At 39.9% G+C, this 21,225-nt stretch overlaps 1 protein-coding gene across 3 annotated transcripts in view; it reads right to left on the bottom strand.

Moving 5' to 3' along the window:
- The window catches only part of nfat5b (nuclear factor of activated T cells 5b), a 228,494-nt gene that overhangs the window by 11,653 nt on the left and 195,616 nt on the right, over positions 1-21,225 (bottom strand). For 2 of the 3 annotated variants that reach the window (XM_072596003.1, XM_072596005.1), the window contains 3 exons: positions 20,720-20,871; positions 16,391-18,941; positions 9,557-9,825 (listed from right to left, as the gene is read on the bottom strand). In XM_072596003.1, the coding sequence (XP_072452104.1) occupies positions 9,557-9,825; positions 16,391-18,941; positions 20,720-20,871 (2,972 nt within the window). The remainder of the gene's footprint in view (positions 1-9,556; positions 9,826-16,390; positions 18,942-20,719; positions 20,872-21,225) is intronic. The other variant, XM_072596004.1, reaches the window with a different exon arrangement.

Raw genomic sequence — 21,225 nt, 5'->3', positions numbered from 1 at the left:
CTATAGGTCAGTTATTCTAACATCTATTGTTGGCAAAATGTTAGAACCCATAATTAAGGAGGACATAGTTACAGGACATTTAGAAAATCATACAACAAGGTTCACTCTACCTGATTGTTTTACAACTCCAAGCTCTTTGAAGATAAATTGAGCAAGACAAAGGGAAGCTAGATGTAGTCTAACTGGATTTTCAAAAGGCATTCAATAAGAAGCTACATAAGGGGCTACTACAAAAGCTAAGAACCTATGATGTTGGCAGTGATAGATTAGCATAGCTAGAGGAATGGCTAACTAACAGGTAACAAAATCAGGTTAAACAAATTATTTTCAGGTTGCCAAACTGTAACCAGTTGATTATTTCAAGAATTGGAAATGCAACAATTTATGATCTATATTTATGGCTTGGATGAAGGATTAATATAGATACACGAAAGAGAGGTGTAATAGTATATTATTCGGCCCTTTCAGCCTGCTTCATCATTCAATAGGATCATGGCAGATTGTACTGTTCCCACTTTCTCTCCATACCCTTTGATTCTTTTAGTCTTAAGAATAATATCAAACTACTTCTCAAAAACAGTGTTTTGGCTTCAACCGCTTTCAATGGCAGAGAATTCCATAGACTTACCACTCTGTGAAGAAATTTCTCATCTCCGTTCTAACTAGCCTCCCCCATATCCTTTGACTTTAACTCTGGTTCTGGACTCTCTAGTCATCGGGGACATCCTTTCTGCATTTACTATATATGATCTTGTTTGAATTTTATGTTTGAGTATTTCGCTTGGCTCCCTCATTATTCTAAATTCCAGTAAATACAGTCCTCAGTGATCCAGTTACTCTTCACACATCAGTCCTGCCATTCCAAGAATCTGTTTGGTAATCATTTGTTGCAATCCTTCCATAGCCAGAACATTCTCTTTCAGATAAAGGAGACTAAAAGTGCAAACAATATTTCGGGTATGATCTCAACAAAATGCTGTACAACTGCAGGTAGACATTCCTGTTCCTGTACTCAAATCCTCTACCTATGGAGCCTATTTAACATTTGCCTTTTTCAATGCCTGCTGCATCAGCATGCTTACTCTCAGCAACTCGTAAAAAGGAAACTCAGGTGTCAATGAACCTCCCCGTTTCCCAATCTACCACCATTTAAATAGTAACCTGCGTTCCTGTTTTTCATACCAAAAGTAGATAACCTCACATTTATGCACATTACAGTTTATCAGCCATGCATTTACAAACTCACTTGCCTTCTCATTCAACTTGTCCAAACATCCTCTCTTCAAAGTTTACCCTCTCACCGTCTGTATACTTGGAGATGTTACATTTAGTTCCTTTATCTAAATCATTAATATGTATTGTGCTGTACCCTCTAGTTATTGGCTACCACCCAAAAAAGACCTGTATATTACTACAAAAACAGTAATTGCTGGAAAGTCAGAAAATTACTGGATATTCCTACTGTTTGTTTGTTATCTGCCAGCCAGTTCTCTATCCATGTCCATACACAATCACCAGTACCGCTGATTTAATTTTATTGAAAGCCTTCTGAAATCTCTACTAATTATATGCTCAAAATTTCAGTAGATCTATAAAACATGATTTCCCTTTCATAAATCTATGCTGACTCTGCAGTCCTCTCACTGTTTTCCATATGCTCTGCTGGTAAATTTGTTATAATAGGCTGTAACATTTTTTCTACTATCAATGTCAGGCTAATTGGTTTCTTTTTTTTTGAGTAGTAGAGATACATCAGCTAACCCCCAATCCATAGCAACTGTTCCAGAGTCTCGACTCTAGAAAGATGACCACCAAGGCAGCCAAATTTGTACAGTCACTTCCTTAGGTACTCCAGGATGTAGACTAACCCCTGGGGGTTGAATCAGCCTTTAACCCCAATTTCCCCAACATCATTTCCCTACTAACAGCGATTTCCTTCAGTTCCTCCATCTCACTGGATCCTGTGTTCCCTAACATTTTCAGAACATTATTTGTGTCCTTACTTGTGAAAACAGAACAAATATACTTAATTGGTATGCCATCTATTTGTTCCCCATTATAACATTTCTGTCTGTAAGAGATCTAGATTTGGCTTCACTAATCTTTTTCTCTTCACGCACCTATAGAAGCTTTTACAATCAGTTTGTATTTTCCCCATTAGGTTACTCGCATACTCTTATTTTCCCCCTTTTTAATCAATCCCTTTGACCTCTTTTGCTGAAGTCCACTGCTCCCAATCCTCATGTCTGCCTACTTCTTTTGGCCAATTTGTATGCACTTTTCTTAGAGCGATACTATCCTAATTTTCCTTATTAGCTATGGTTGTGCCACGTCTCCAGTTTTAATTTTTGTGCCAGACAGTAATGAAGAATTGTTTTAGATTCTCTTTACACGATTGTCATTGTCCATCGTCCATCATTCCTTTAAGTAATGTTCCCCAATTTACTATAGCCATCTTGCACCTCAGATCATCATAGTTTCCTTTATTTAGATTCAGGACCCTAATCTCTGAATCAAAGATGTCACTCTCCATCTTAAATGAATAATTCGATCATATTAGAGTCACTCTTCCTCAAGGGGTCTCGCACAGCTAGATTGCTAATTACTTCTTTCTCATTAAACAATACCCTGTCTAGGTAGCCTGTATTGATTCCTTAATGTACAGATCCATCAAACCATCTTGAACACATGCCAGGAATTCCTCCTCTACAGTATTATCATTGATTTGATTTGTCCAAATTTTACGCAGATTAAAGATGCCCCTAATTACAAATGAATCTATATTGCTAATTTCCTGTTTAATTACTTCCCCAACATTACCCCTACAGCTTGAGGGTCTATTTATAATCCCCACTATCATTTTCTGGGTTTCTAAGGTTGATCCATACAGATTCAGGGCTAATATCTTTTCACACTATTGTGTTAATTTCCTCTTTAACCAGTAATGCTACCCAACATTTTCATTTTTGTCTATATTTCCTAACAACTGAACCCTTCTGGATATTCAACTGGTATCCCTGATCACCCTGCAGCCATAATTCTGTAATCCCAACTATATCATTCCTTTTATAGGTATTTGCACAATTAGTTCATCCACTTTAGTCTGAACATGCCATACCTGAAGTCACAGGATGTAAAGCTTGTTTTGCACTTTCTTAGACTCATTTGCATTATTTTTGCACGACGGCTCTGTTCAATTCTTGCTCTAGAAGTCTCTACCCATCACCATTCTTACTTCAGATTCTGTTTTTGATTTAGCTCGTTTTCCTCTCTTTTGTTTCCCTACATAGTTCCCACACCCCCTGCCATTTCAGTTTAAACTCCTCCCAAATGCTCTAGCAAATAGTCTCCCTTGGTCCATCCCGAGTGCAAACCATCCAGCTTGTATCAGTCCAACTTCCTGAAGAACTGGTCCCAACATCCCAGGAACTTGAAACTCTTCCCCTCGCACCATTTCTGCAGCCACATATTCCTTTGATATATTCTGCTATTTCCACATTGACTAGCAGGGTAACAATCCCTAGATCACTACCTGAGAAGTCTGACTTTTTAAACTTACTAACTCGCTACATTCAACTTTTAGAATCTCATCCTATTGATATTGATGTGTATCATGATCAATGGCTATGACTATAACGTAACCAAATTTGCTTGTGATACAAAGATAGGGTTGAAGGTCGATGAGCACAGTTGACTGGACATTTGGTTTGTAATCCAAAGTGATGCCAACATGCAAGTTCAATTCCTGTACTGGCTGAGATTAGCATGATGAATTCTCCTTCTCAACCTTTGCCTTCTCCTGAGGCTTGGTGATCCTCAGATCAAACCACCACTAGTCATCTCACTGTAATGAGAGAGGAGCCCTATGGCCCACTAACAGTATGGCGACTTTCCATCTGGGAGGGAGTGGCCTAGTGGTTTTTATCATAAGACTAATAACCCAGAAATTCAGCTGATGTTCTGGGAACCTGGGTTTGAATCCTGCCACAGCAGATGGTGTAATTTTAATTCAATAAAAAAACTGTAATTTAGAATTTAATGATGACCATTGCTGATTGTTCTTCAGGGAAGAAAATCTTCCATCCTCAGCTGGTTGAGCCTGCAGTGATCCAGACACACAGTAACCTGCCCTCTGAAATGGCCTTGCAAGCTGCTCAGCTGTAATGATTGCTATGAAGGAATAGCCCAACCCTTCAGCAAAAGAAAATGCTAAAGCATTCACAATTTTCAGCCAGAAGTGCTGAATGGATGATACATCTTGACTAATCCAATGGTCCCCACCATCACAGATCCAGACTAATGGATTCACTCCACATGATACCAAGAAAAGGGTATTGAACACTGCAAAGGCTATGGGATCTGACAATAATTCCAGCAATAGCATTAAAGACTTATGCTACAGAACTCTAGCCAAGTTATTCAGTATAACTACAAATCACATAACACCAGGTTATAGTTGAACAGATTTATTTGAGTGTACAAGCTTTCACAGCACTGTGAAAGCTTGTACTTTTAAATAAACCTGTTTGACTATAACCTGATTTTGTGTGATTCTTAACTCTGTCCACCCCAGTCCAACAAAGGCACCTCCACATCACAGTATAGCTACGACACTGGCATCTACCTGACAATATGGAAAATTATCCTGGTATGTCATGCACACAAAAAAGCAGAACAAACCCAACCTGGACAATTACTGCCCCATTAGTCTATTCTCAAACATCAGTAAAATTATAGAAGGTGTCATCAACGTGCTATTAAGTGGCACCTGCTCACTTGACACAATTTGGGTTCTGTCATGGCCACTCAGCTCCTCATGACCTCAATTACAGCTGTGGATCAAACATTGACAAAAGAGATGAATTCCAGAGAGGAGCTGAGTGTGGCAGCCTTTGACATCAAGGGGTTATTTGACAGATTGTGGCATCAAGGAGTCCTACGAAAAGTGGAAGCGATGGGAATCAGTCTCTTCACTGGTTGGAGTTATATTCAGGGTATAGTAAGATGTTGCCTTTTGTTGGCAGTCAATCATCTCAGTTTCAGGGCATCTCAACAGATCATCATCAGGGTAGTGTCCTCAGTCTAATCACCTTCAGCTACTTCATCAATGACATTCCCTCCATCGAAACGTCATAAAGGGATGTTCAGCACCATTTGTGACTCCTTGGGTACTGAAGCAGTCCATGGTCAAATACAACAAGAGCCAGAAAATATCCAGGGTTGGAATGAAATGTGACATTTAATCCTTATGCCACACAACACCAGGCAATGATCATCTCCAGTAACAGGCAATCCGGGTGGTACAGTGGTTGGTACTGCTGCCTCACAGCGCTAGAGACCCGCCTCTGTGTGGAGTTTTCACATTCTCCCAGTGTCTGCGTGGGTTTCCTCTGGGTGCTCCAGTTTCCTCCCACAGTCCAAAGATATGCAGGTTAGGTGAATTGGCCATGCTAAATTGCCCGTAGTGTCAGGTGAAGGAGTAAAATGTAGGGGAATGGGTCTGGGTGGGTTGCTCTTCGGAGGGTCGATGTGGACTTGTTGGGCTGAAGGGCCTGTTTCCACACTGTAAGTAATCTAATCTAATTGCCACACCTTGATGTTCAATGGCGTTACCATCACTGAATCCCTCATTATGAGGGTTACCACGGACCAGAAACTCAACTGGACTTGCCATATAAATACAGTGACTATATAAGGGGTCTGTAGTTAGGCTGATCACAGCAAATAACTCACTTCCTAACTCCCCAAAGCCTGTCCACTATCTAGAAGGCACAAGTAAGGAGTGTGATAGAATACTCCCTACTTGTCTGGAATGAGCACAGCTCCAACAACACAGAAGCCGCCAGACATTCAGGACAAAGGAGCCAGCTTGAACAACATCCACTCCCTCCACTGCATACGCTGATGCTTAGTAGTAGCAGTGTGTACTATCGAGGAGAAAGTGAGGACTGCAGATACGGGAGATCAGAGCTGAAAATGTGTTGCTGGAAAAGCACAGGTCAGGCAGCATCCAAGGAGCAGGAGAATCAGTGTTTTGGGCATGAGCCCTTCTTCAACCCTTCCTGAAGAAGGGCTCATGCCCGAAATGTCGATTCTCCTGCTCCTCGGATGCTGCCTGACCTGCTGCGCTTTTCCAGCAACACATTTTCAGCAGTTTGTATTATCTACAAGATGCACTGCATAAGTTCAACCAAGATCATTAGACAATACCTTTCTACACAACCACTTCCACACAGTAGGTAAAGGGCAGCAGACAGCTGGGAACACCAGCAACTGCAAGTTCTCCTCCAAACCACTCACTATTCTGACTTGGGAAAAATATCACCATTCTTCCACTGTCACTAGGTCAAAATCCTGGAACTTTCTCCTTAATAGAATTGTGGGTCCACCTACAGCACACCACCTTGGTGGTAATAAGCGGGCAACGGTTTAGTATAATGTAGAAAAACATGATGTGCTGAATGCTATGGAACAAAGGAATTTGGGTGTTTTGTTATTAATCACAGGTGATCAGTGTAATCAAAATAACAAAAGGAATGTTGGTCTTTGTTGCATGGAGAATGGAGTATAAAAAGTAAAGAAGTCTTGCTCCCACAATGAGGCATCAGCAACACTAGGCCTGAAGTACTGTGCACTGTTTGGTCATTTTAAAGTGGGGTATACTTGCATTAATAGCAATTCAGCAAAGAATCACCAGGCTGTTTCTTGGGGAGAAGTGTTTCTTATGAGGAAAGTTGATAAATCAGCCCATACTCACTGGTTTTAGATAAACAAAAGATTTTGTGGAGGCTTGACAAGATAGATGCTCAGGGGAAATGAATAAAACACTGTTTGGGCCTCAACTAAAGGATACAAAACCAATTTATGGAAATAATTTCACAAATGAGAGATTTCAGTTAACAGAGATCAGAGAAGTTTGGGTTGTTCTTAGAGAGAAAATTGAAAGGAAATTTAACAGGTGTACAAATTCATGAGTATCAATCACAGAAAAGTACTGGAATCAAGAAGGAAGTAATAGCAGAACATTTAGAAAATAACCCAATAAAGCAGAATCGTGGCTTCATGAAAGGGAAGTGGTGGCTGCCTAATTTATGAGTGTTTTTCGAGGAAGTCTCAACCAGAAAAGAGAGAGAGAGAGAGATAGAGAGAGAGAGAGAGAACCAGCACATATTGTATGTCTGCTATTACTTCTTTAATAATTGATTGTAGTACTTTTCAACAATAGATATTAGGCTATTTAGCTTACAGTTTCCTACTTTTTGCCTCCCTCCCTTTATGAATATGGTATCATATTGGCAGCTTTCCAATCCTCCTGTACTTCTGTGGAATCCAAGGATTTTTGGAAAATTACTACCAAATGCACCCACTATCTCTGTAGCTACTTTTAGGATCCTAGTATGCAGGATATCATGACCAGGGGACTTATCTGCCTTTAGTTCCATTAATTTGTCTGATACTATTTCTCAAGTGATGTTGAAAGTACTTAATTCAACATCCCCCCTCCCGCCCCCAACCTCCTTATTCTTCAGTATTAATGGGATGTTCTAAGTATCTTCCACTGTAAAGACCGATGCAAAATAAATACCTGTTTAACTCCGTGCCATTTCCTTATTCCCCATAACTGTTTCCCCAGATCCATTTTCTAAGGAGCCTATTAACTTTGACTTCTCTCTTCCTGTTTATATATTTAAAGAAGTTCTTGTCAGTTTATATACCTCACTAGTCTGTGCTCATCGTTTAATTCTCTCTATTACATTTTTACTCCTCCGTTATTAGATTCTGAATTTGTCCCAAGCTTCAGGCTCATCACCGACTGGCAGTGAAGTGCTTTGATAACACTAAAGCGGTCACAAAAAATGAATAGAAATTCCATCCCGGGACCTGATCAAATGTACCCTAAAACTCGGTGGGAGGCTAGGGAAGTGATTCCTGGGCCTGTTGCTGAGATGTTTATATCATCAATACCCACCCAGGTGGGGCGAGGAAGACTGGAGGTTGGCTAATGTAGTGCCACTATTTAAGAAAGGTGATAGGAAAAGTCAGGGAACGATAGACTGGTATGCCTGACATCAGTGGTCAGCAAGTTATTGGAGGGCGTCCTGAGGGACAGGATTTACATGTATTTGGAAAGGCAAGGACTAGTCAGGGATAGTTAACATGGCTTTGTATGTGGGAAATAGTGTCTCAATAACTTGAGTTTTTGAAGAAGTAACAAAATGGATTGATGAGGCAGGGTGTGAACACAATCTATTTGGACTTCAGTAAGGCATTCAACAAGATTCCTCAGGGTAGATTGTGATCAAACCTTGCTAACCATCCAATCCAGGGAGAACCAACCATTTGGATATAGAACTGGCATGAAGGTAGAAGACGGAGGATGGTGGTGGTGGAGGGTTGCTTTTCAGAGTTGAGGTAAGTGACCAGTTGTGTGCCGCAAGGATTGGTGCTGGATCAGCTGCTTTTTGTCATTTATAGAAATGGTTTGGATGTCAACATAAGCTTGCAGACAACGCCAAAATTGGAGGTGTAGTGGACAGCGAAGGTTACCTTAGAGTACAATGGGATCTTGATCAGATGGCCAAGGAGTGACAGATGGAGTTTAATTTAGATAAATGTGAGGTGTTGCATTTAGAAAGGCAAGTCAAGGCAGGACTTACATACTTAATGGTAAGGTCCTGGGGAATGTTGCGGAATAAAGGTACTTTGGAGTGCAGGTTCATAGTTCCTTGAAAATGAAGATGCAGTTAGATAGGATAGTGGAGGTGGTGTTTGGTATGCTTGCCTTTATTGGTTAGTCCATGGAGTATAGGATTGAGCGGTCATGTTGCAGCTCTACAGAAAATTAGTTAGGCCGTTTTTGGAATTCTGGTCTCCCTGCTATGGGGAGGATGTTGCGAAACTTGAACCAAGAGAGAAAGCACATGACAGTGAGCAAGAGCGACAGTATGCAAAAATGCAGACATGTGAATTCTTGTCTATTTCCAGGCTACCTAGAAGGGACAAAAGTTCTACTGGTCTGTTCAAAGTTAAATGAAGGGTAATGATGCAGACAGGCTAGGGATTTCTACATCAGGAGCTCGAATTTCTGACTCTGGAAGAGACTTTTTGGAGAGGCTAGTTGACTCAGTTGAGGTCCAGACTTAATGAGGGTTAACCTTTTTTTGAGGAAGTGTGCAGGTTGGTCTTTTATTTGACAAATTAAAAGGTAACAACAGGGGCAATGCAGCCTAACCCTATACAACCATATTCCCTATGGGACCCAAATTAAAGTTTCACAAATGTAGAGTTGAAGAATGGAGTGGGTTAGTGGCATCTGATACCACTGGTCACATGTAAATCATAAAAATTGCAGTAGGGATTTATCCTGTGTATATATTTTGGGTCCCAAATTTTTGCATGGTATAGTCATGATCAGAACAGCATGATCTGAGGAACTATATAGTTTGCATTCACACGATTACTATTGAAGGTTAAGACCTCAGCCTAAATCTGGCATTAATATTATTTATTAATTACAGTAGAAAAATGCTTTTGTACAGTACCAAAATCATCCTACCTATGGATTAAAAGATCGGCTGATGTTGCTTCCTTGGTTCTGTAAAGTTACGAGGATATCATCAATTTTTTCCATGTTCTCTTCTGCAGTAATGGTTGATGACAGTTGCCTTGTGTCAGTCATCTGCTGGGGAAGAAGTGTAGAAACAGCTTGTCCTTCAGTCTGTGCCTGTCCTGGCTGGCTCATCGCAAGGAGTTGATCAGATAACGTTGATGGCCCAGTGGGACATGGTTGGGATACATTTGTTATATTCATTAGCTGTCCACAATCTGTAGAAATAAGATTTTGTGTATATTTCTGTGATAACAAATGGTTGTGCTATATTCTTTACTTGAAGCTCAATACTTCTTTTTCTTCTCTATGCCTCTCCCCCACCACCTTTCCCCACCCCTCTTCTTATTCAGAAGCTGTTAAACCTCTTTATCCATTTCTGTTGAAATATTTTGGACTTGAAACAAACTCTGTTGCCCTCACTCTCGGTGCTGCCTGATCTGTTTGCTCGTTCCAGCATTTTCTATATTCTATGAATGCAGGTACAATATTTGTCTGCACCATGACAAAAGAATACTAATTGGTAAGATCATGATTAACAGTTTCTGAAATGCCAATTGTTAATCTTATTTAGCTGATGAAATGCAGGCTGGTCAGATAAACTGATTGGTCAGGGCATTTCAGTGGAGAAAGTTGCAGGATTGGCCATCTCCAGAATTTGTTCCCCACCGAAAAATCAATATATCGTCATATTCTTTTTGCATCCAAAGAAAAGGGTCCAGCGTATGAACACAACTCATACAACCAGAACATGAAAGCAACAACTGAAAATCACAAAACAATTTCCCATGTAATTCTGAACACAGTCTGCATTATTTATGAAGATGTGGAGCAACCAGTATTGGACTGGGGTGGATAGAGTTAAAAATCGCACAATATCAGGTTATACACAAACAGGTTTATTTAGAAGCACTACCTTTCAAAGTGCTGCTCCTTAATCAGGTAGCTGTGAACAGGATCATAAAACTGAATTTATCGCAAAAGATTACAGTGTCAAGCAACTGAAATAATATATTGAACAAACCTAGATTGCTGTTAAGTCTTTCATCTTTTAGAATGGGTTTGCAGGTTTCGGTTCATTAATTTAAGTCTCAAGAATGTGACTTAAAAGAAATTCTAAGATAACCTAAGGTTTTATAAAAAAAGGTGATATCTCAGCAGAGACAATACATTAAATGTATGAGGTTAGAGTTTATCTGTATCCCAATCTGGAGACAGACTGGTTCTATTTCCAAAGTGGAATTTTAAAAATATTACAGGGAAAGACTGCCTGCAGATTGTGCTCTTTTTGACCAAAATATCTGCAAGTTCACCCCATCGGTTTAGATGTGTGTGTGCGTGAATGAGGGGGAGTGTATGTATACATGAGTGCGAGTGCATGTGAAAGAGTGTGTGGTTGCGTGTGTGCATGCTTGGTAAAGTGTGTGAAAGTGTGATGGAGTATAGGCCTGAGAGAGAGGGGTGGAAATGCGTGTGAATGAGAGTGTGTCTGTGAATGCGTAGGGGGAGAATAAAAGAGAGGGAGAGGAAAAAGGGGAGGGGAGAAAAAAAACAGAGGGGGGGGAAGAGAGGGGGAGAAAAGAGAGGGAGAGAGAAAAGAAAAAAAAAGAGGGAGGGAGAGAGAAAAAAATAGTGACATGAACCAAAGGTCCTGGTTGAGGCCATCCTCATTGGTTCAAAACTTGGCTAACAGCCTATGCTCAGCCACTCTGTGTTGTGGAGTTTCCTGAAGTCCACCTTGGAGGATGGTCACCTAAAGATCTGAGGCCGAATGTACTTGACTGCTGAAGTGTTCCCCGACTGGGAGGGAACACCCCTGTCTGGTGATTGTTGTACAGTATCCATTCAGACATTGTCGTAGCGTCTGCTTTGTCTTCCCAATGTACCATGCCTCAGGGCATCCTTGCCTGCAGCTTATGATTTGATTAGATTCCCAACTGTGCGGAAACAGGCCCTTCAGCCCAACATGTCTACACTGACCCTCCAAAGAGTAACCCACTCAGATCCATTTCCCCTACATTTACCCCTAACACTATGGGCAATTTAGCATGACCAATTCACTTGACCTGCATATCTTTTGGAATGTGGGAGGAAACCCACACAGACATGGGGAGATTGCGCAAACTCCATACTGACAGTTGCCTGAGGCAGGAATGGAACCTGGGTCCCTGGCACTGTGAGGCAGCAGTGCTAACCACTGAACCATCGTGCCATTCTTCAAACAGATTTTAGCAGAGTCACATGAGTACCTGCTGCATACATGGTAGGTGGTGTCCAAACATGTAATGGTGATATCCATGTCGACACTCCGACACATCTTCCAATGGTTGCCAGTGACAGGCTGTACAGTGTTGTGGTCCATGTTGTCCTGAAGGCTGGGCAGTTTGCTGCAAACAATAGTCTGTTTATGGTTTGACGGTAGTTTAAAGGCAAGAAGTGGAGGCATAGGAAAGGTGCTCATCCTCATCAATAATATGTTGCAGGTTGTGAAGAACATAGCTTAGATTCTCCGTTCCTGGGAAGTACTGGACAACGAAGGGTATCCTATAGGATGCATCCCATGTCTGTCTCCTGAGGAGCTCATTATAATTTCTCACTGTGGCATATCAATCGCCATTTCCATATGCAACAATGCAGAGTGGCCAAGCAGACGCTGATAACAAGTTCAGAACCCATGAGGATGGCCTCAAACAGGACCCTGGATTCATGTCACACTACAGGTGACCCCACACACACAAAAAACGCTCTCAAAGGCTTATACTCCTTCACACTCAACTTAACATGCACACACACACACACACACACACACACACACACACACAAACGCACACAAGCCTATGAGCTAAATTTGCAGATACATTCTATTTTGCACAAAATGCTCACAATCCGCAGGCAGTCAATCCATATAATAAATTCCTACTTTGGAAATAGAACCAGTCTGACTCAAGACTGGGATAAGACAGACACTAATCTCACACCTTTATCACACTGTCTGAGCTGAATGTCACCTTTTCTTTTATAAAATCTTAAGTTATCTCGAAAGTGTGACTTAAATGTAGTTCTGGGATTTACATATTAATGAACCAAAACCTGACAGCAATCTAGGTTTGTTCAATATGCCATTTAAGTTGCGTGACACGGTAATGCAACACGGTAATGTATCTTATGATCCTGGTCCACAGTTACCTGATGAAGGAGCAACGCTCCGAAAGCTAGTGTTTCCAAATAAACCTATTGACTATAATCTGGTGTTGTGTGATTTTTAACTTTACTTAATAAATGTTGTCCAATAGCAGAATTATGGGATAGATCTCATGCTTTACCACTGATGTACAGACAGAAGTCTTCAGCAGCAACTAAAATCACCGGTCAAACCCTTTGACTGTCCGTATTGGGCAGACTGCTGATTGTGCTCAACTAGAACATGCTTGCAAAGCCCAGACACCATTTCTGACATTAGATTTGATTCTGCTGTTGGACAGAATTTATTAAAATAACCCTGACTGTGCTGAAAATTACAAAAACCAAGATTATCAGTTGCATTTAAGTGAGATTAATTGGCACATGCTAGAAGCTCTACATATTCACACACAGATTTTTTTTTATCTCACTGGCAAAAGGAATATCAACTTTTCTTTCTCGTGAGGGAAGGGTTGTGGAGATTGCTATTTCCTCATTCTCCAAGGTGATGCCCTGGCCAATGACAGTCTACTTCCCTAGTCAGAATTTAAGAATGTGTTTGCTAACATTAAATCTTATGCACACTACATGCCAGTTAGAATCTCATGCACACAGATTTCAGGGAATGCAGCTGGAGTTGACGGAGAGATTTGGAGGATTGGGAAGAGAGGGGCATGGGGAGATATTGGGATCCTGGAGAGAACCAGGAGGTTGGGGTGTATGATGACAATGGAGGGCCCAAGAGCTGGAGGAAACACAGTAGACAGAAATACCTGGATCCTGGGCTCTTCTTCTCTTCCCTTCTCACTCTAGGAATTCCCCACCACCCCCATTCCATGCATGGCAGCCCTCTCCCTATCACTGAAATGCATTTCCGAATTGTGCATGTTTCCTGGTACACGTGCAGTAAACCATTTGCCTGTGATAAAACATGTAAGTGGATGTGAGGATGTCTGTGCTTAAAACTATATGTTCCCAATGGGTATGCCCGTGTAGTTACCCGAAGTTGTTGATGTCAGCAATCACTTCCGGAATTTAATGAGCTAACTATGACTGACAGTAAATAGTTCCTTATGTATCTCCAGGCTAACCAGCCAGCATCCGCTTCTAATGCTGTATAAACTGCTCCTCCCTTTATCAATTTAGTTTCGTGAAATGTAATCCTGATGAATGCAAGGTGAAACGCTTTGCCTCCTTGTCTCATTTTAGTAGAGCTTGAGCTTCCAAGGGCAATACAGGCAAAGGGCTAGATTGTTCCAAGATATTGTAGAGAATTGTGCAAGTTATCATGTTATTAGAACAGAGTATAGAAATACAAAAAATAAAGAAACTACTTTAAAATCATTCTTTATATTACCTTGTTCTCCCTGGTTAAGAATAAAGTTATTTATTTTGGAGAAATTACTGATTTAACAAAATTGAGAAGGAAGATTTTACTGTAATCCAGTCTTTTTATAACCATTAAGAAAATATTTTAATTAATAATGAAAACACTTTGCATCCTTGTCAAATTTGAAGATATCACCAAACTAGTTGGATGACTGTTTACTTTCCCAATAGTTAAGGCACTAAACCTGGATATAGCTTTCATACTATTTGTTGAGTGACAAGGGATCATGGATAAATTGAACTTTCTCACAGGAATCAAAGCTATGAAAAAGACGCGCACTATTCTATATACATGACGACACATTATTGTAAATTTAATTTCACCAGTCAACCCTTTGCACTTGGACTTCAATCTACAGTGATAAATAATCTATATTGAGATAATGGGTTCATTTTAATGTTTATGTACAGTTTCACAATGTATCTTGCTCCAACATTTACTCACCTAATCACTTCAGTAATTTTACGCACAAAATGGGAGTTTTGACAATCATTTGGTATTGCATTTTGTAAATTTCTTCCCCTAGCAATGTCACTTTATCTTATGCTATCCCATACATTTATTTCTACAGTTTGTTAAACTTGGAGTACAAAGTTGTGAAGATGAATTCGAACAAATTTTTTTAAAAATGGACTATTCACTTTAAAAGTTCAACAAATGTTAAAGATCCTGTTTATTCAAAAACAAAAATCACTGACCCAGAACATCTGTTTTATTCACCAATTATCAGTTTTTACCATGGTCACTCGCAAATGATCCATACTTCCCAGATATACTACAATATTCGACTGAGAACTTTAAATACTGCTACTGGAAAAAGAAAATATGTAAAAAGGAGCGAATTGGTGAAATGCAGTACTGGTCAGGCAGCCTAATGATAAAATATTTTTACGTCATATGTGAGTTTTTGTGGGATTTGTTCTCAGTCTAACTAGAGTTTTAATCGCAACTAAACAATAAGTAAAATAGAAAGAATAAGTCCTTGCCCATTCATCCAAATCTCTATTTTGTAGGGGTCACGATATCGGTGCATTTTTTTATTGTTTCAGATTACGCAGTAAATATTGGTCTGAATAAGTATACAGCCAGATTAATGCTTGTAATATCGAAAGAGAACTGACAATAAAAAAACTCTTACATTTTTTAAAGAAGACAGGGAAAATTAGGGGTCAGATAGTATTTTCTTTCCTGCCAGAGACGGCCTCAATCCTGGAGCTTTCTAACTGAGGGGAATACATAAACTAGCATTCATCATTCAACCTTATCTTGGCTCTTTCCAAAAACACAATTTCTCAAGCTTTTTGGTGAATGTTGTTGTACAAGTATGAAGTTAGGTACTGATTTCTTCCCCAAGCAGGGCATTTAACTTGGTCTACTCCAAAATACCTTCAGAAGGTGAAAATTAACACATTACAATAATAATTTCTTACTGTGCCTTCAAATAGTCATTACATGAGAACAAACCATATTACATGACTTCAACCTTCACTTCTCCATCGAACAAGTGGATTTTGATTTTTAGGATAATAAGCAATACAAAAAGTATTCATTTAATAACCTTATCCATGTGTTTGATGTGTAAATCTTTTTGGTCTCCAATTGGCTACACATGACTCCTTTTCGTACCCTTAACGCAGATGGCAAATGGAAGATTTTGGATTCCTTTTATGTCAAAAAGACATATTGCATTTAAATAGCACTTTTCTCGACAACTAGACATCACAAAACACTTTACAGCTAGTGAAGTATCTTTGAGGTGTGGCCACAGAACTGATGTAGAAAACACAGCATCTAATTTGCACACAACAAACTTTCTTGTCAATATGATGGTCACCATTTGTTACGTTGATTAAGAGATAAATATCTTAGCCAGGTCACCTGGATAACTCCGTTGTTCTTCTTTAGAAAAGTGCAGAGGAATTTTTTTTACATCTACCAAACAGGTAAATACAACTTCAGTTCAGCGAGCTGAAAGATGGCACTTTCAACAATACAGTACTCCTTAGTATTACAATGGAGTATCAGCTTTGATTTTTGTGCTCATGTACTGATTTCAACCCAGAATCTTGTGATTCACAGATGAGAGTTCACAAAATATTACTTTGCAATTAAATTAGCACTGATTTGGGACAAAAAACACTTTTGAAATATTTAATTTGGTGGGCAAACATCTTTGTTGACTGACTGAAATTTAATTCTTAGATTACACTTACCATTTTGAATTCCAAACAAATACAAGCCAGTAGGTTGTTGGGCAGGTGCAGGTGTACTTTGAAGCTGATTCATCGTTCCTTGTGGGTGAAAAAGTGTACTTTGTTGTTGACTTGGTAGAGATGTGGTGGTCTGAAGTACAGACAGATTACTTTGTGGATTAAAAATAGTGGACTGTTGCATCTCTTGTTGATTTATATCGTTCTGCAATGCAGACATTGAAGTCTGGGAAATGAATAGTGTGACCTGCTGACTTTGAGAATCTCCTGAACTCTGAACTAACTGCATTTGAGGTTGGCTGTGAAAAACTGATGGCTGTTGTTCATCTGCCTGACGTGTCCCACTATTTTGAAGTGTTGAAACTGTGGTCTGATTTTGGAATTGCATGGATGATTGTTGTTCTTGATTAACAGCCACCATATTAGGTTGAGTATGAAAAAGATTTTGGTTTTGCTGCTCCTGGGAAGCCAAATTTGTATTCATTGGTGGCACGGTACTCTGAGAATGCACAGTACTCCGAGAATTAAAAAGGACATTCTGTTGTTGCTCCTGGGAAGTCATGCTGCTATTTATTGGAGAAATGGTGTTTTGAGAGTTAAAAAGAACATTCTGAGGTTGATCTTGAGGTGAAGTATTGTTGTGCAGTGTAGCTATTGAGTGTTGGGTCTGAAACATTGATGCTTGCTGATTTTGAGGAGAAGTGTTAGCCTGGGGAGAGGACATTGTGACCTGATGTTGAAAAAGACTCTGTTGTTGATGTTGCTGCTCTTGAGGAATCATAGTACTCTGAATCTGAGACATGAGAGTCTGGGTCTGAAAGACATTCACAGATTGCTGCTCAGGATCTCCTGAACTCTGGAGTGCTTGGATTGAGTTTTGGGGTGAATAGAAGTTTACTGGTTGCTTATCTTGTGACATGTTGCTATCTTGAAGTGGAGGCAAAGAGTTTGGAGAAAGAAAGAGTGTGCTTTGTTGCTGGTCTTGGCCAATTGAAGAACCTTGAAGAACTGCCATTGAATTTTGAGGATGGAACAATGTTGACTGTACTTGATCCTGGGAAGCAGCATTGTTCTGATGTTGTAGCATAGTGCTAGAGCAATGATAAAGTCCAGACTGTGATTCTTGAGAATGGCTTGTACTTTGAACTTGATTTAGAGAATTTTGTGCATGGAACAGTTCAGATGATGGATGTGATTGCTGCAGGAAGTTTCCAGGTTGCATTGACAGCATTTCTCCACCCTGCTGAAAAATCCCAGATTGCTGTGAAGAGCCACCACTTTTTACATGCATCATACCATCTGTATTAGAAAACAAAGTTACTTGAGGCTGGCTATCTCCACTCTGCTGCATCTGCACAATAGACTCAAACATGTTGGTTTGTCTCTGGTTCGACTGCACTGAGGTCTCTTCCACTGTAACCATTGAGTTAGAGCACTGAAAGACACTTGGGGAAGAAGTCGCCTGCTGAGGATTTCCTTTGTTTTCTTTCCCTGCGACAGTTGTAGCAGGTGAAAAAATTCCACTGTGGGATATTTGATGCTGGTTTTCATCACTGGACTGCAAACTAGACACAGCATGAGTGGACTGCTGAAAAATATCACCTTGCTGGAGGGCTCCATTTAAAGAACCTTGGGCACTCATTACTTTAGAGGATTGGTACATGTCTGACTGGAGTTGTCCTGATCCAGGGCATATGTTCTGTTGCATTTCCATCAAAATGTCTGTCGAGGTTTCTAGCACTTGTTGATTTGACAATGAATTCTCAGGTGCAGAGAGGACATTGTCTGACCTAGGAAGTGATGTGTTGTCAGAATTTGAGAATAAACCTTGAGTGAGGGAGCTCTGCATAGAATTGACTTGATGGAATAAATCTGCATTGATCTGGTCTTGTACCTGCTCCACAGGTTGCTGCATTGTCTCAGATGTGCTAGATCCAGTAAATAAAACAGAAGTTAATTGCTGCTGACTTGCCTCCAAAGCTTGATGAACAAGACTAACATTGTCACTTCTGCCACTGTTAGCATTTGTTTGAAAGTTTCTTTGTTGCATAGAGTGCAAAGCATTCTGCAACTGTGATACATTGTCACTTGGTTGAAATAAGTTTGGTGAATGCTCTTGCAGGGCCTGGGCCTGTGCTTGTGTCGTTGATTGTTGTTGCTTCTGGTGCTGATGTTTTTGCTGCCGTGCAGACTCAGGAATTTGGGATAAGGATATCTTGGCTGCATCAGCCTGCAAAATTTCTCTTGTTTGTACCTCTCTTGAATCTAGCAATATATGAGCATTGTGAAACTGGGTTGTTTGTTGAAGCAAACCTTCATTATTCTGGAGCTGGCTGGAACATTTAGATGCTGGAAAAGCACATGGCTGAGAAATGTCTTGTTTTTGTACAGTTGTCAAAGTATCTGTATTTGGAAACATACTTGGTTGAATTTGCTGGCATTGTTCAGTGTCTCCCCCTTGATGAGACACAGATACAGATACAGAGAACGGTGCACTTGCTTGGACATTAGAAGAGATTTCCAAAGGTGGCTGTCCTGCTCCCACCTCTTGAACCTGAATAAATAAAACAAAACTCACTCAAAGCAATATTTATAAACATGTATTTTCTAATCAACCAATTCAGAAATGATTTTACACACCTCTGGAACAGGTGGAACTTAAATCCAGGCCTCCTGGCCTACTGGTATGACAATTGATTTTTTTTTAAAAAAACTTAAAATCATATCTTACATCCTTCTCGAAAAGGGTGGCGCTGGAAAAGGACAACAGGTGAGGCAGCATCTGAGGAGCAGGCAATTCAATGTTTCAGACATAAGCCCTTCATCAGGAATAATATTCCTGATTTTGGGCTTATGCCAAAAACACCGACTTTCCTGCTCCTCGGATACTGTCCGATCTGCTGTGCTTTTCCAGCGCCACCCTTTTTGACTGACTTCTCCAGCAGCTGCAGTTCTTCCCTTCTCCATATTTTACATCCTTACAGAGTTAAACCTGTTTGATAGTTTAGAAAATTCTGCAACTGGTGGTAATTGCCCATTGTTAGATGGAAAATGTGCATGTGCATAACTAGATGTCAACATTAACACACCGACAGATCAGGATATAAACAGAAAAATAGACTCAGAAAACATGAGAGCGTATAGGCTATTCAGCCCTTTGAGCCTACTCGATCATTTAACATGATAATGACTGATCATCAACTTGGTACCTGATCCTGCTTTCTCCCCATATCCTTTGATGTCACTATCCTAAGGATTATGCCTAAATCCTTGAAAACATCAAATGTTTTCAACTGTGGCAGGGGATTCCACAGCCTCCCCACTCTCAAGAAATTTCTCCTCACCTCAGTCCTAAATGGTCGACAGTGTCTTTACAGCGTGACCGCTGGTTCTTCATTCCCCAGTCATTGGAAACATCTTTCTTGTGTTTATTGTCCAGTCCTGATAAAATTCTATATTTCTATGACATTTCCCCTCATGCCTCTAAACTTCAGTGAGCTTCATCCTAACTGACCTAGTGCTTCTTTATCCAGCAGTTCTGCAATCCCAGGCAATCAGTCTGGTTAACCTTTCACAATTCATCCATAGCCAGAATATCCTTCCTCAGTTGAGGAGACTAAAACTGAACACAATACTCCAGGTGTAGTCTCACTAAGCCCCTGTATAATTGCAGAAAACATCCCTGTACTTGAATTCTTTATTTACAAAGGCCAACACATTACTTGCCTTCTGCTCGACTGGGATGTTTACTTTCAGCATTTAGTGTACAAGGAAACACAAGTCTTGTTGCATCTCTTCTTTTCCCTATCTAACACCACATATGTAATAATCTGACTTCCCGTTTTTGCAATCAAACTGGATAACCCCACATTTATCTATGTTATACTTCAGCTGCCATGCATTTGCTCAATCATTCAACTTGTCTAAATGACAATGAAGCATCTCTGCATCTTCCTAAGAGCTCACCCTCCCAACTAGCTCTATGTTGTGTCTGCAAACTTGGGAGCTATTTCATTTACTGCCTTCATCTAACCATATTTAACTCTAATTCAAACTTTCCCAAAATCTGAAGCTAATGTTGATAGCTACCTAGAAATCAAAAGTTTAATTAAAAGACTGCAAGAACGTTACTGAAAATGTGTTAAATAAGACGACGAAATATGAGAAGCCAAAACTAATGATGAAAAAGTATCAAGATTCAAAGTGCTACACATGAAGGAAAAATAGAGTAGAGTAAAGATATGTTTTTAAAACAAAGCATTATATACAAGAACTTTTCTTCCCTCATTAAAAAAAAGCATTTCTATCCATTTGGGGATATAAAAATCATACTTCAAAAGCTGCAGATGGTGTCTGATTTGATACCACATCCATTGGAGTCGTTGCTTCTTTCTTTATCACAACTGATGGCAGTATGGGTGATAGCAAAGTGGTAGGGAGATCCGCTTCTTCCAAGGAACAGCCTGGGACTTTCATTCCTGAAGCTATGAAGAAGTTTAAAAACAGGTCATACTTAAACCATACCGAGAAACCAATTCATGTTGGTTATAATGGTAATATTAATAGTATCACCTTGACTAACATTTAAGGATTAATTGAGTACACTCAATGCATTTGTTAAAGATATTCCATCAGTCAAACTAGTGGTTTTTCTGCAGGACATAAGCAAACTCCTTTCATTACTATAGCCACCTTATTTTCAGATTAATTCTTACCCAGAATTGCATACTCACCCTAACATCAATACATTTTCAATTTTAATCACTACAAATTCCCAACTGAACAATAGCTTTGTGTGTATTTTTTAATTTAGAAGAAATACAGAGATATAGCAAACT

Source organism: Chiloscyllium punctatum, chromosome 26, assembly GCF_047496795.1.
Source record: "Chiloscyllium punctatum isolate Juve2018m chromosome 26, sChiPun1.3, whole genome shotgun sequence".
NCBI classification, from domain to species: Eukaryota; Metazoa; Chordata; class Chondrichthyes; order Orectolobiformes; family Hemiscylliidae; genus Chiloscyllium; species Chiloscyllium punctatum.
The sequence above is the reverse complement of the archived record's forward strand: the minus strand, read 5'-3'. Positions and strand labels throughout refer to the sequence as shown.